This window comes from Cuculus canorus, chromosome 2, assembly GCF_017976375.1.
Source record: "Cuculus canorus isolate bCucCan1 chromosome 2, bCucCan1.pri, whole genome shotgun sequence".
NCBI lineage: Eukaryota > Metazoa > Chordata > Aves > Cuculiformes > Cuculidae > Cuculus > Cuculus canorus.
In genome coordinates this window covers 113625863-113642799 of record NC_071402.1, presented here as the reverse complement: position 1 = coordinate 113642799, position 16937 = coordinate 113625863, and the positions used below count along the sequence as shown (strand labels likewise).

Below are 16937 nucleotides of genomic sequence, written 5' to 3'. Positions count from 1 at the left end.
TCAAACAACACACTCAAATCTTGAAAACCACAGAGCCATGACCAGTTCCTATCAGCAAGGTTCCGCTGCTCTGCCTAAATTGTCTACTAACAAAGAGTAATTTTACTCTCATGTGAACGCATAGCCTGAAAAGGAGCTGAATACTTTTAGATCAAAGTAGCATTTTAATGATAAGAGAGAGGCATAAAATGTCATCAAGAACTATATTTATTATCACTAGAGGCCAGATAGAAATTTTAGCCTATATACAATGTCACACAGTGTGTTATTGCACTGCAACAGGAAAGAATAAAGAAAAATTTTAAACTACCAAAACAAAAAACCCAAATAATTGGTCAACTGGAACAAGATAGAATAAAAACATGTTTTATATGAACTAATTAAAATATTAAATTTGTTAGAACATGGGGTTCTAGAAATAAGTAAAGGAGTTTTTTTTTAATTACTCATAATAAACCATTTTACAGTTATTAAGGTAACTATATTAGTGTTTTAGTTCATTTCATTCAACCCATCCTCCCTGAATAGTTATTCGTACTGAAAAATGTGTACAATAGATGTGAGAGGGACTAAAAGGATGAAAGAGGAAAACAGCTAAAATATAAATGAAAAGCTGGTATCAGAAATTTTACAAAAGCCAGGGAGAGGAGAGTAGGGTATCATTAGCCATTTTCATATCCTAATGGAACATGCAAGTTTCAGTCTGTTACTAAGAGTGGGTCTGTGGCAAAGAGCCCAAATGAGGTCTGAGAAAGGATAATGTATCTTTAATGACTGAAATAGCAAGAAAATTAAATCTAATCATGTTTCATTAAGCATACTCTAGATCCCATTTTTACTAAATTATTTTATTATGATTTCCCAACTGTCTGTTGAAATAACCTTTTACAGCAATTTAATTCACCATCATAAACAAGTCTCATTTCTCACAATAAAGTCCCCTGGGATTAGTGAGAGGAGATAGATAATCTAAACCTTGCCAATCCTGCAGCCACTAAGGTAACCACTCAGAGAGACAAAGATTTTTGTTTTCCTATTTGTGGCTGAGATCATTAAGATATAATTAGAAACGTATTCATGAGTAATACAGCATCTGTTATGGAGATACCATTCGCCCAGCAAGCATCTTCTATACCAGTCTTTAATAAGAAGGGCAGAGGCATAATCCCCACTTCACTCTCTGGAGAGTTCTGCATTAAATGGACTGCATTAGACATCCCTCTCGCTCCCCCTTTTTTAATGGAATCTTATTCAGGCATCCAGTGTTTTCTCAGACTCCATTGTTACCATCAAAACTGCTAGTCTGTTTGCTTTCAGCAATATGCTCCTGCAGTGCCATCCAGATGTGAGCCCTAAAGATAGCTACGTGCAGTGAATTTAAATCCTGCTCCAGAACTTGTTACAGCTCAAGCAAAGGTGGAACTTCACAATATAAAGTAACAAATGAATTGGACTGTTTACAGAATAATCCTCGGCTCTCTGTGGTACTGAAAGGAGCTATGGACCCTGCTCTTGTCTTTTCTGCTTGCTGCATATTTTGCTCATTTGAGTAAAGTAACTCAAACATATCTGTTTTCTCCTTGTACATGATCTAATTTATTGCCAAACTCCATATCAAATCACATGGCTAAGCAATGAAAAATTAAAAGTAACTTGACCCAGCAAACAGCGCTTATATATCTGCCATAGGGATCAATTTATGGCTGTCACTTAAGCTGCAGAATGAAAACTGTCAGCCACTGTATTTAGTATCATGATGTTTGAGCAGGTTATTATTTTATTTGGTAGGTAGAACTTGGTAAGGAACCAAGTAAATGAATCAGAAAGAAAACAGTTCTTGGGGACAATTTTGCTTCTTGTACCCATAGGAGAAGTAAAGAACTACTTGCCTAAAGGAAGCAAGGGACAGAAAATGAACGTTGTAATACAGTCAGAGGACTTGAAAGACAAACCTAAGAGTAAAAAAAAGAGACTACCAAAATTTCAGCTGACTCTGAGATGATGTTTCTATTATAATTACAAAGTTACAGCGGCTAAACTAAGATAGGATCACAGTAGACTTGATCTTTTTGCATATATTTGATTATAAAGTTATTTTAGCACAGCAATGATTTTTAAGATTGACTATAAAAACATTTTATAAAACAAAATACATTTAGAAACTAAGCATATAAGACAATGAGTAAATTACTTCAGTTAAAACCACAAAGTTGAAAGCAGAATATTAAAATTTAAATTGTTCTGCTTTGTGAAAGACTGACATTCTAAAATTTAATTATCATCCCACAATAGGAAGTCTTCAGGAAAACATTAACATAAGGAAGTATTATATACGACTGAAATCAAACCAGAGAATTTTGTAGATAAATTGTCAGAGTTCAGAAGCATAACATGGAACCCTGTGCCAGCCAGAAACCATTCACGGACATCCATTATTCTTTTACAAGCTCTATTGTGAAGCACACAATAGCCTATTACCTTAGTCATCAGAATGCTGCTGGTCAATAAACATAGTCAGCAACTGCACATTCCTACACCAATATTTATTTAGATGAGATCAGGAGATATACCTCAATTATTTGACAGAACAGTGATAATGCCACAGTAAAATTCTGGTCCCAAGATGAACAACTTGTGTTCTGAAAAGCCTGCATCTCAGCTTTACTTCAGTGTGTTGTTTTTCTTAAATGCCTTCTCTTTGCCTTGATATTTGCATTAGCAGGAAAACTAAATCAGCACATTAGTTTTGATCAGCCTGACAAACACAAAGTTTGGAAGGAACGGGATTTTGCTTTACTATTGCTTCTACAGCAAAAATAAATATATAAATGTAGAAGTTAATCACCTTGGGTGAACACTTCCATTGATAGTGATTTCTCTCTATATGACCTATTTAAAATGTCTCATAAAATTCACACAAACTATGGCAATGTCAGGATTTCTCCCTGTAACTTCTAACTCATAAACGACATCACTTAGTACTTCTGAGGTCTTCTGTAAGGAAGAATGGTCACTCAGTCTTTCTGCAGCACTTGCATTTCACACATTTGCAGCATGGTGCAACAGCCCCTCCTCTTCATGAGGTCCCCACATGCCCTGTGGCTCAATCTGTGATTTAGTGCCAGGCCAGGTTGGGTGGCAGTGAGGCAAAGCTCCAGGGTTGCACTCCAGCCACCCTGGGGCTGCAGCAGTTACAAATAAGTGCAGCCCTGTCAGCTTCCCAAAGCTGTTTTTCTCCCCACTCCCTCTTCTCCTGCTCTCAAGTCAATTGACACATAACTCCTGGGACCAAGCACAGTTCTTCTTTTTTATGTCACATGATCCAGTATGAAGAACACTTATGAGGTCACAAAGAGATAGAGATTTCTAACATACATAATATCACATATATATATATATATATGTATGTATGCTTATTTACATATGTACAAACTTATACATATATATATATGAATACTACAAAATTACAAACTGATTACAGGAGAAGAACTAAGTCAAATGAAATGTGTCCAAGGTGTGGGCATTACAAGACTTTGAGAATGAGAAAAAAAGGCTTAAGAATGGGAGTTAAGATGCCCCATTTACTAATAAAAGTGGGGGAGGATGGAGGATGAAAGATAAAGAATTTAATTTGTTTAATTTTATTCATAGCAGAACCAGCTACCAATTGAGAAGATTAACTACTTCTGCTGCATTGTTTACATCAAAATGTAGAAGAAAGGCAGCAAATGCTAAGAAACATTCAGCACAAAAGGGGTGTGACAGAAGTAATGTGGTTTCTGAAGATTATGATACCAGTTAAATTTCTAATTAAAAGAATGCACAATTATCCCTTTACCCATCTCCAGCCACCTATCAAACATATTTTCTCTAATAACTGAAAATTTTCCAATTATAATGACTAAGTGAAAAGCACTTTAATGTAATACAAATCCTGTGGAAATGAATGATGTTAAACACCGAGTGCTCTGAAACTTGTTCAGTCTCTGTACGGAGTCTCTGTAAATGGAGGAAGAAAGATTGTACCTGAAGTCGCTTCTAAAATTTAGTGTACATAAAACAATGAATACAATTAATATGGTGGGGATAAAGTACTAACTTCATATATGAACTAATAATCTCAGGTTAGGAAAGAGAGTTTCACACAAATGACAGCCCAATGATAGCAGTAAAAAATAAAGGTGAAATGTAAGGAAAAGGAGTAAGAATAAAAAAAAAAGAGCATCAGTATGCCACTGTATAAACTCACAACTCATCCACCCTTTGAACACTCCACTCTGGCCTCACATCTCAAAAACTATATATGAAAATGGAAAACATTCTGAGAAAGCAGTATCATCAAAAGTGTAGAAGAGCTTCCATTTTAAAACAACTAAGTAATGACCGCTTTACAGTCCAGAAAACTACTTCAGTAAACTGAGTGGGAATATTGAGGTTTGTAAAATCAAGGCTGTAATAACTGGATGAAGATCCATTGTTTGCTGATTTCTTGAATACAGAAATGAAAAATACTCAATTAACCTTATAGAAATCATGTTAAAATCAGACAAAAGGAGCTGTTTCTTCACACTACACAAAGCCAGGCTGTGCAGTGACTTGCCTCAGCGTTGGGAACTTGAGAAGTTTAAAAGGGCCTACAAAGGAGGTCGGACAACGCTTATGGAAGAGATGTCTATTGTGAAAACCAAACAGCCAGCTCAGGAATATCTTGAGTTGAAAGTGGTTGAATGTAAAGAAAGTACTTGGTGGACATGTCATACAGGCTTATTTCTTTCTAATAAGTTTTTTTCTGGATGTCCACTTGTGTCCACCGTCAGATACAAAATCAGGAGAATAGCCAACACCCTTGATCTGATTCAGGGGTTTTTGTTCTTTTTAGTTGCCTGTACAAAAAAGTAACATGATTACCATCGTACTTCCACAAAAGAACTAAAGAAATAAGGAATGACAAAAATCAGTCTAAGTAACCCACACAGCCAACGAAAGCACAAAAACCCCTCAAAGTCTATTCAAACGGAAGAGTTTCCAGTGTTTTTCACGTAAATGAGAGCCCTTAGATGAATCAATCTCCTATTAAAATAAGTAAACAAGAATTAACATGTAAAGTAGATTAGGTACCATGCAAGTTTTAGATGTAACTGCAGTGACTTAAGTACATGGCAAGACAGATACATAGTTACACACACAAATACTCAATCTCCAATTGCAATTTACATTAGTATTTGACTTTTTATAAATTACACGTCTAAGTAGAAAAATCATTTTACTTACTTGTGACGTAATTTTACAAACATAGCCTTCAGAATCATTTTAGCATAATAAATTGATTAATATTACACCAGCACCATTTACTCCATATTTCATCACAGATATTAATTATCCAATCAAAAATGTGAAGGACTTCTAAGTTTTATAATCTGTAAATAATTCATCTTGAACTGATAATAATAAGAAAAAAAAAACATACATAATTTTTAGCATGAAAACTCCTAAGAGCATATACCTCATTTTGTTGCTACAGCCTCCAGCACTTTTCTCTATAGTGAAAAATGCATACAGATGCACACAGACTCGAAGAAACCCCAATATTACACCAAATTATAGAACCTAATTACTTTTGGTATTCTAAAAAACCATTTTTGATTAAGCAAAAAATACATTTTTGCATATGCTATCTACGTTAGGATAAATATTTAATAATATAAACCCAAGACAACATAAATCCGAATTAGAAAAACTAAGGATAAAACTTATGTTAGAAAATTATGATAAAAATTCAGGATATGGCTACTGAATAACTCAAACCGAGATGGAGCAAGATACAACTTAAAAATAAGAATGTAATAATAACAATTAATAACAACTAATATTACTGCTACTACTAATAATAGTAATAACACCTTCTTTAATCAAAAAGATATTTCCAAAACATTTCTTAGGTCAGATACAATTAGAGATACAGACACCTACACTCACATCAGTGAGCTCTGCTGGGGTTAAAGCACTGAATCAGAACTTAGTATTAAATACTATAGAAATGTAATTCATACAAATAAAAATAAGATCTTACTTAAAGATCTTTATGCCCAAATTTGTTTACGAATTCTCAAAATTACTGTTTTATTTTTAACTCATGTACTCATTAATACAACATATTTGCATCCAACCAAATAAACAGCACAGACTGAAAATTAACCTCATAACTTACGTGTGTACTTTTAACCTACTATTTTCTCAAAAAAGCCCTGTTGCTTCAGAAAACAAGTAAATCTGTTCAAGTAATAAAAACTAACCTGGTTTCTCATACAAAAGCAGGATTAAACTTCCACAGCTAACTTGCAACACAGAAAGGTATTTCCACTACATTTTCAGTATATAAAGCAAAACCTGACTCAGTTGAAATTAAAAGTATACCTACCCCAAAGACCTATCTAAGACACGTGGCAATAGCAGAAGCCCTGCAAGTACCAGCCATGTATACAGAATAATTTCTCTAGCCTCTAGGAATTCACAGCCCAAGGACTTTGAGCCAGAAGTAGATCTTTCAAACATAACATTTCTCAATGGATGTTTCTTCAATTAATTTGTCCAGTCTCTTTTTTAATTCAAGTGAAGGCAGGACCCTATGGCAGAGTTCACAGCTAAACTTAATCCTACAGGAAGCAGTATCACCTTTTGTCAGTTTTTAAGATCCCAGTTGCAAGTTTTCTTTAGTTCCTATAATAGAGTTCTTATGTTAGAAGATACAGTGAACAGTTAACACTGCTCCCTATTCACCTTGTGTGAGCCTCTCGTGACCATATGCTATCACACTCCCCTCTCAATCATTGCCTTCTATATTAAAGTGTATGGAAGGGTAATCTCTTCTACAGAGGCCATTCCAGACCTCTGATCATTTCTGTTTCTTTTCTTTGCACTTTTTGCAACTTTACTATAACCTTTTCGGGATGGGAAATCCCAAATTCACACATGGGTGAACATGGCACAACGCTTTTCTACTTACCAATGTAATATTCCTCTTACAATATATGACGTTCAGTTTGCTTTAATGACCAGGACAAAGGATTAAGCAGATGTTTTTATTCAATTGTGTTTTTATTGAACCACGATCTCTCATTCCCGAGTGGAAATGGCAAAGCATCTTGCATCGCCGTGTATGTAGCGTCTGGACTGTTGACAGCAGACACATTGCACAATATTTCAGAACACATACAGGTTCCAGGGTTGCTTTGAAGAGGAGTGCAAATTAAACTGAAAGTGAGTAGGATTAGGTGTCAAAAAACTTGTAAGGACTTAAATTACATGGATACTCACAAGATCCTGAAGGATATGTACTAAACTTCTAACACAAAAGGCTCAAACCAAGTGTGATGAAAGAACATGTGAATGCTAAACAGCTTTATGACCATTGAAAAACACCCCAACCCAAAACTGGTGAAAGGGTGTGGGGGGGGAAACTTTGATCTAGAAACTCTGCACCATGAACTTTGTAAGAAAGGACACGTGGAAAGTACCCATGCTGGAGCAGTTCATGATGAACTGCAGCCCATGGGAAGGACCCACACTGGAGAAGTTTGTGGAGGACTGTCTTCTCTGGGAAGGATTCCACATTGGAGCAGCTGAAGAGCGTGAAGAGGAAGGAGAGGCAGAGATGTGTGATGAACTGATAGCAACCCCCATTCCCCACCCCACTGTGCTACTGTGCGGGAGGAAGTAGAAAAATGGGGTGTGAAGTTGAGCCCAGGAAGAAGGGAGAGGTGAGGGGAAGATGTTTTAAGATTTGGCTTTATTTCTTGTTGCACTACTCTGATTTGCTTTGCAATATATTAAATTAATTTCCCCAAGCTGAGTCTGTTTTACCCACGATGGCAAGTGATCCCTGTCCTTATCTCAACCCAGGAGTCTTTCATTATATTAATCTCTCCCCTGTCCAACTGAGAAGCGGGACTCACAGAGCAGACTGGTGGGCACCTGGCATCTAGCCCAGGTCAAACCACCACATGCTGGTACAATTTTAAATGACCACAGTAAAAGTCCATAAAATCCTCTCGTTCATATTAAACTGGGGGAACACTAACAGAATTGCTCCTGATGGAATGGGCTAGACAGAAGAATGCACTACAAAATGAAGTACTGAAGACTACTATTTAAAGCTACATATTAATATAAAATGACAAACAATGTATTCCTAATCATTTTTGCCTTCCAAGAAAAACTAACTTTAAAAAATTATTCAGAATAAGCAGTATTACAGTCTTTGTAATTGATTAAGGAATTAAGGAAAGTGCCACCTACCAGCAAGGTCTAAGGATAACAGGCAATTTAACATGATCAGAGGACTGAAGCACTTCCCATATGAGGACAGGCTGAGAGAGTTGAGGTTGTGCAGCCTAGAGATGAGAAGGCTCTGAGGAGACCTTATAACAGCCTTCCAGTAGCTGAAGGGGCTACAAGACAGCTGGGGAGGGATTGTTTACAAAGGCATGTAGTGATAGGACGAGGGGCAATGGGTATAAACTGCAGAGGGACGGATTTAGACTAGACACAAGGAGGAATTTCTTCACCATGAGAGTGGTGAGGCACTGGCACAGGTTGCCCGGGGAAGTGGTGGCTGCCCCATCCCTGGAGGTGTTCAAAGCCAGGTTGGATGGGGCCTTGAGCAGCCTGGTCTAGTGGGAGGTGTCCCTGCCCATGGCAGGGGGTTGGAACTCGATGATTTTTAAGGTCCCTTCCAACCCAAACTATTCTATGATTCTATAATCCTTTAGATACAGTAGAGACCCAGTGGATTCTGAGCAACAGGCAAGGGCCAGCACATAGTAATAAGAAGACGCTCTACCCTTTGCAGGAGTGAAGACTTTCGGACAACTGTTGTGCTGAATCCCAAGCCAGTCCCTGAAGGGATCATAGGAGTTCTATATTTCATACCATAACACTGGACAAATGTTAGGGTCATCATTATTGATTAATTGTTTTGAAGAGAGTTTGAACTGTGTCATCACCATGCACTCCTGTAACACCGGGCTGTTTGTCCCAATCAACAGAAGAAGCCCAAAGAACAGAGGCCTCAGCTGGGCCATTAATCCAGCCTTGAAACAGCATTGTGACATGTTCTTAGGACACTCAGAGCAACGAAGTGATAAAGGCAGCCGTCTGTCCATGCAAGGCACAACAGTGATTGTTGCTCTGCAACAACTTTTTCTTTGAAATCCATTGTAAAAATATTTTCTTTAAAAAGACACCTTGTATGACGCTGTACCATAATACATAAAACAACGATCCACTTTTGACCAGTTTAGAAACAATTAATAAAAAAGCAGTCCTCCACAAAAGCAGTAAGTTTGCCTGCTTTTGAAGACTAGTAAAATAAAAAACAAACAGTGAGATTGGAGAGATGGAAAGCAATCACACATTGTAAAACTTAGAAACGTGTTCTAGTAGCAGCAGTAATCATGGTCACTATTTCTGCAAAGTACAGGCCTACACACCACTATTTGCTTGTGATTTCCTTTTCCAGTAGGTTACAGGTACTTCTAAACCTTTATTAAAGTCCTTTAGAATCATGTTTGTTATCCTCAAAATTTTCAACTGCTGGGACAGGTTGAAAAACTATAAAGAAGCAGATAAGAATATTTTTTTATACATGAGTTTTCTTACATCCCTTAGCACTGAATATAAAATAAACAAATAGTTATGTTACATATACACTAAAATATTAGTGTTTAGTGATAGAAAGCAATTCCTTTAAGAGGCAAATAGCTGAATTTCCTTCCTATAAAGGAACATAATCCTGTCACAAATGCAGTGGACTCAATTTTACTCTCAGAAGTGGAGCTTCAGGTGATTTTGTAAATAATTTTATTCCTTCCCATAACAGGAGTATTGGTTCAAAATAATTTTCCAGATTAAAAAAAAGTGATAGAAGGATATGTTTTAGTAATATCTTTTTTTTCTTTTTAAAAGCCATTTTATAAAGCACAATATAAATTTATAAGATTAAAATCATTTAAAGGATGGCTCTGCTTCCTCTAACATTTTTCTTTTCCCACCAGCAACCAGGTCAGGGAAGGTCAGAGAAGGTCAGGCAAAGTCAGCCATCCCTGGCCAAATGACTGGTCTTTTATCAGCACCGGATTTCTCCCAGAGAAACTGACTTGGGCATGTTCTGTCCTGCTCACTCAACCCATTTCCCATTGTGTTCCTCCTCATGATACCCCATCCAATCATTGCTGCCCTCACCCTCCTCTGCTCACGACACCCCATCACAGTTGCCCTCACAACCCCTTCTCTTTCTCTCCTCACACCCCTTCTCCTCACAATGCCCCATACCCTCACACCCCTCTCCTCAGTACTCTACCAATAAGCCCATTTTTCATCCCACAAATCATGTATTTGAGGTAAATGAAAAGACTCAAAAACCTGTTCTACTCAAATGCTGTCATTTGTAACAAATGCACATTTAACTACTACCATTACGACTTCTCAATATTAGAAAATTGAATTAAAAGCAGTCAGAACTACTTGACTCAATCAACTCTACAAGGACAGCTGAAAATCAGCAACTAATACCACTCAAAAAAACAACACAAAACCCGCAACAACAATAATTTTCTCAAGGTTACAGAAGAAAAGTAAATCATCTCAGCCCTGTGTAAAGCTAGCAGCTGTTAAGAGGACCCTTTCAGAAAGTTTTCAAATTTGTACATGCAGAAATTTTAATTGTACAGTATTTCCTCCATTATCCCAAGCTTGTGATATTCATAAAAACAACAGAAAAGAAGTGGTATGCTTCATCTCAAAGGTGCATGGCACCTCTCCAAATGAGCAGCATGTGGTTGCCATGTGGTCCCTAAGTTCCCAGAATATGTTCCCATCACTTCCAAAACTCCAGTATTGGTCCTTTCCATGAGATTTCTTCACACTATACTAGTCTTTTGCAAGTATGGGAGAACATCCACACATTAATTGTGAAGATGTCCTCTACTTTGAACTTGCTAGGAGACCCAAGGAAGGAAGGCTGCAGCAGCTAACTGCCCAACTAGTTATTAAGCTTCCTAGAAGGCTTTGCATTTTCCAAGCCCTCTGTTGCTGTACCGACAACATTAGCTACACTATCAGCTCAGAGTTAGGTGGAGACATCACTGTGAATTGCTGTCACATACTGCAGCACAGACAAGTTATAAACTTCATGACTATAGCAAACATATTGAAAGTCTAGCATAAGTTACAATGGTACTGGAAAAGCCCAATATTTCTTCTATTAATGTTTGTACCAAAATGCCAATGCAAAGGAAACTTTTGTTGACTTTTTCATTGCTTTATCCATATGCAAACCCACCACACATCATCCAACAGTATCCAGCAAAACAAATCATACACTATGGGTTCTCGTTATTAACCACAGTCAGAAATGTCTTTTATACCACATGTTTTGGCTTCTTTGGTTTCATCATCATCTGTTAAGAAGACGATAGTTACACTTCAAGAAACAAAATTGATAAGAGTTCATTCTCTACAGTCTTAATACTTGCAGAGAACAACTGACCATAAAAGATTAACAACCTGATTCAACACTAATCAAATCAGATGTAGAGATATATAAACACTTCCCCAGAAACTCCTGACTGAAAGATTACTGAAAAAAAGAACATAAAACTTAATTTTAACCTCCCTTTTTTTTAGTAAGATTCTGCTTTCTGCTAAAAAATTCTCCAGAGAGAATTTTATTTCCAAGAGTATGCATTCTGATATGCAAGCTTATCCCTTCTAAGTATACACTATTTTCAAGTCAGCAATTTAAAAGAGATAAGTAGTCTCAGGCATCTCATCTTTAAACTAAAGTGTTTAAGCAAGTTAACAGAGTAATCAAAAAAACATCATCATTTCTACCAGAGGAGCCATAATTTATTCCTTGAAAACTGGAAATTAACATACTGTACCCTACTGCCTTTTACATTATTTTCTTCAGTCTTTAGAAACACTCCTATTAACTTGATTTGGCATTAAAAGGAGAATAAATACAATACATTACGGAACGTTGACACAAGACTTCAACACATTGGTGAGAAATTTGTCAGTTTGGAAAAGATTTACACTATGCTCATTACTAAAGTGTTCTTCTAATAGTAGTTTTTACATTTGCACCACGTTTATCTTCTTTAAACTATATCTTATGATTTTTTATAATCCCAAACATATAAATTGTAAGATAGTCTAACATTTTTTCCCCTACTTTCCCCTTATTTCATCTTTGGATATTAAATCTCTTTGAAAACAAGCAATTATTTTGCTTTATAAACCACCCATTAAAATAGGATTTCAGCATTTTCACTTTCAGAAAGCCTCATACAATGTCTGGCACAATAAACCAAGATTGTGCCTGTAACTCTTTATACTTAAAATAAAGGAAATCAACTACCATCACTTTCAAAATGGTTCCTCTCTGAGTTGACACACAGCTGCCTATGATGCTGCCAACATTCAAAGCAATTCTGTGGATCATATTATGAAAGGCTGTTGAGGAAATCCGTCGTTTGTGCTTTCACATCTTCTACCAACAGCAGCAGCACTTTGAGCAGATGATGTTCAGCCCAGTGGCTTTTTACTCTCTAAAAAAACTATTTGTAGAACTCATGAGGTCAAAGTTTGTGTGGGGAGGTCAGGAGGGAGCATTTATGTTTGGCTCCAACTTATGCTATTTACATGGCATGACGCAGATACATTAAACTCCTTGACTATAGACATAAAGGATATTTCTAGAGGTCATAACTATGTTCAAATACTTATAGCTATACGTCATCAACAGTTTTCATGATCTTCATAAGTGGTAGACCTTATTGAGGGATGGAAATTCAGCATGTGACTATCCAAAATCATACTGTTGATACTTTATATTGAATGAAATTCTAAAACTAAATAGTGGGAATTGGCATTATCATGCCAACAGGATCAATCTCATGTTTGATATTGTTGAAGAAAATGCAAGTTCCTCAGCATTTGTTGCTTGAGTTGGGCAGATACATAGTTCTAATTAAGGATCAAGGCCATTAATTCTATTCCAGAGTTTTATTCAAAAAAGAAAAAAATATTTATAAAAGAAAGTTTTTATACAGTTACATCAGCTGATGAGAACCGTGTACATGGCTGCTTTCACTAGGTTCTTTTGTATTGATTGATTGTTCAATTTCATTTTTACAAATATCTTACTGTTTTACCAATATGCCAAATGATACTTCCTAGTTTGACACTGTTTGGGAGATATCATAGAATCACAGAATCACCAGGTTGGAAAGGACCCACCGGATCATTGAGTCTAACCATCCCTAACACTCCCTAAACCATGCCCCTAAGCACTTCATCCACCCATTCCTTAAACACCTCCAGGGAAGGTGACTCGACCAACTCCCTGTTTGCATGTGTATATATACATATATATATAAAAAAAATTATTCTTACCATGATGACTTGGAAAAGAACTGGAAAAAGATGGATTTCTTCCATAAGGCTGTAAAAACATATTTTAAGATTTATTTTAAAAGAGAGGAAGTGAATTCTTATTTTACACACTCTAAACTCACAAAAGGAGCAGTGAAGTAGAATAGTTGTTGCCAAAATCCATGACCCAGCACTTCAGTCTTTGACTAGCTCTCAACAAAAATGAGTTCCACTTCAGCTATTAAATAGAAATAGCAATGTTATACTGCTTTGGAAATTACTTCTAGGTCTCTTCGCTGATAAGATTCAAATGAGTGGAACAGTAATTAAATTAATATTTTTAAATGGCAGAAATTAATCAAAATTCAGACATACTATACTATGCATACTATGAAACAATCAATGTGCACCATTAAACAATTTAATAGGCTCAGTGCACACAGTGAAATTATAAATATGCTAGTTTTTTTTAAAGTCTGCTACCTCAACTAACTTCCTGGGTCTAACATATTAACATACATTTGTCAGCCACTTCTCATGACAATACTGAACATGGTTACCCAAAAGAATTTTGCTATATTGTCCTGAATTTCAAAATCAAATACAAAACAGCATATATATGTATACATGTATAAAAGAAGAAAAAAGAATATTCTCAAAAAGGTAATATTTCACATTAATGCAATCTTTTCTGTTCTTCAAAATGGAAACATTTTATATTTCAGGAGAGCATGTCTCTCTCACAAATACTATGATGACACGTGAATTATACAACTACTTTTTCCTGTATTATAATGTCTAATTTGAATTTATAATGTCTCCCTTTTCCTTACACACTGCACTAGATGCTTATTCCCCAAATACCACAGAAAATACGTGTTTTGAAGATTTTCTCTTGGGTCTTCATAACATTACTGAATTGCTTCAAAAGTAATAAGTGGGTTTAGCCTTAAGATAAAGCTATAATATTGTATTAAGAAGTCAATGTAAAAAGTGCAGAACTCAGAGAGAGCAGATCTGAAAGTGTTAAGGAGATGTTCATTATGACTGTATGCTCAACATAAGGCAGATGCTTTTGCACACTTATTCAGAGAACTTGGCATGCAAGACAAAATTGTAGTATGTTGTAAGTAGTGTGTCAGTTAAAACCACAAAGTTATATTATACAGTTCTCTATGAATAAATAGGAGTTATATTAGACCAAAATAAACATTTTGTTTCATGTTTAAAGTTTTACTGTGTAATACTCCATACTGGCTCCTAGTTCAAGAAGAATCAGATTAATTCTGTTCAGTAAACTATTTGCTAAAAAGAATCCATATGTTCCTAAAATTACATGTTTCCATTTAAGAGATTTTGTTGATGTCCACTAAGAAAAGCGGAGAAGGTACTATTTTTATGGATAATGTAAGCTAAAGCACTAAACTGTGAATTGAAGCAACTAAAAGCTGCTTCTCTTCCATGAACTTAATGAGACAAGTGCAAGGGGGCTAGAACAAACTTCAAAGGGTCATAAAATCATAAAACGCTTCGTTTAGATTAATGTCACCCATCAGAGTCCTGGCTGTTTATATTTGCTGAAATTATGTTATGTAAATGAAATAAGGAATGAATAAGGAACGAAAGGCACTATCACATCTATAAAGAACTGAGAACTACTTAGAAGTCATATACGTGCATTAAGAATAAATAATGGTTTCTTATTTCATATTGTTTTCCTGTTTCTCCAGTACTTGCATTCACCTAAATGCAATCATGATATCCATACAGAATCTATATGGAGTCAAGGTCAGAGCAGGGGCTTAGCTTAAGAATATTTATTACGTTGTAGAGCAATGGCACGCAGACTTAGAGACAAATGAAACACATCCACTAAACTGGTTAAAGCATAACAAAACCACATAATTACATGCACCTATATGACCTATATGAACATGTTTCATGCAGCTCAGTAACAGCCTTGTTCAAGCAAATGTGTTCAATTTTTCTTGCATACAGAAGTGTGTAAAAGCACAAGTTATATCCAACAGAAAATGTAACATTCTGAGAGAGAGTAAGAAGAGTTCATATAAGGAACTTAGAAATAATGAGTTTCTTTAAGAAGTCTGAATTTAAGGACAATTTCTGTTCTTATTAAGCTGATGGAAAAAAAAATGTACATGCAAGGGAAATCTCAACAAGCTCCCTACATAGGTTAGGAACACTTGAAAGCTATTTCCCCCTATGGCATCCAATAACCATTAAACAGACAGTTACAGCATCTTGGACATAGCCAGGTCACAAGAGATTCCCAGGACTGCAAATAAGAAGAGTTATATTAGTTGAGGTTCATTTTCCGGGGCCAAATCTACTAGTTAAATTAAAAGCTTAGACCATGCCTGTAAACCACAATTTTGCTGATGTGGGTATTACAATCCTGGATGTAGAAAAGGTCACTTAAACGCCACAGAATCCCCAAAAGAGCAACTATTGTAATAGAACTCATAATGACAAAATAAAATCTTGCCAGTACAAACCTTTTTATGCTTAGGGCATATTAGAATTACCTACCCCAGCAAAAGCCACTTACTTTGCGGTGTAAAAATGCAATCAAATATCAAGAACAGCTAAGCAATCCTACTTTAGGCAGAACTCAGAAAAATTTCTTTCTGGTAAAGGGTAAATTAGGAAACAATTGGTTTCAAAACCTGTAAGCAGTCCCGATTGTTACAGAATTACAAAGTCAGGTATACTTCCTGCTGAGATAAGCTTAGACGAAATTACAGCAAATATGGTTCTTCTTAAAGGTCATCTGCAAACCTTTATGATTCAAGCAAAAAATACCTGCAGCCTTTAAAGAAAATTATACACGCAACTCAGCTAAAACACAAACTAGCATCAAGCAATGTATTAAGACAAAGCTTACATCTATTTTATCCCAATTTTGAGTATACGTATGCAAGAGAAACAGTGACATTATCACATTCTTCACTGCTATCCTACAAAGTTTTACAAAGGAGAAATTTTAAAGCAGGGAAAAGAGGTTAGCTATGCAATCTATCTCACAGAATGGGCATATCCTAAATCAAAAGTAGTTTGGTTCTTTTTAAAAAAATTTATATTAAATCAGGTCCTAACCCATTTCTTGTTAAAGTATAATAATTGTACATATAAGCAAATTATAGTTCTAAATATCAAGTACTCTCATTTTATTCTCATTTAAATCTACACCCAAGCATACATCACTGGCTCAGAGTAACTGGTCATCTGATTTTATAAGATTTGTCATCAGTACAGTCAGATTGTTTCACTCTAATAGTTTTCAGAATGAGATTATGTCTCCAATTTTGTTTTCAAAAAACATGCAAGGTCTATTTTTCTAAAACATCCTAAACTGCCTTCTTGCAACATACAAACCTACGCAGTGCACTGAACACAGAACAAGAGGTGTGATCCCTTAAAGTTCGATCCCAGGCACCTACTTTGAAGTGTCTTAAAACACAGTTTGCACGCAAAAGGAAATA

General features: G+C 35.9%; 1 protein-coding gene across 3 annotated transcripts in view; it reads right to left on the bottom strand.

Moving 5' to 3' along the window:
• The window catches only part of ULK4 (unc-51 like kinase 4), a 223214-nt gene that overhangs the window by 103104 nt on the left and 103173 nt on the right, over positions 1–16937 (bottom strand). Inside the window, exon 30 of one of the 3 annotated variants that reach the window (XM_009571781.2) lies at positions 13456–13504. The exons of the other annotated variants lie outside the window; for them this stretch is intronic. Within the exon in view, the coding sequence (XP_009570076.2) occupies positions 13456–13504 (49 nt within the window). The remainder of the gene's footprint in view (positions 1–13455; positions 13505–16937) is intronic. 3 annotated transcript variants of the gene reach the window in all.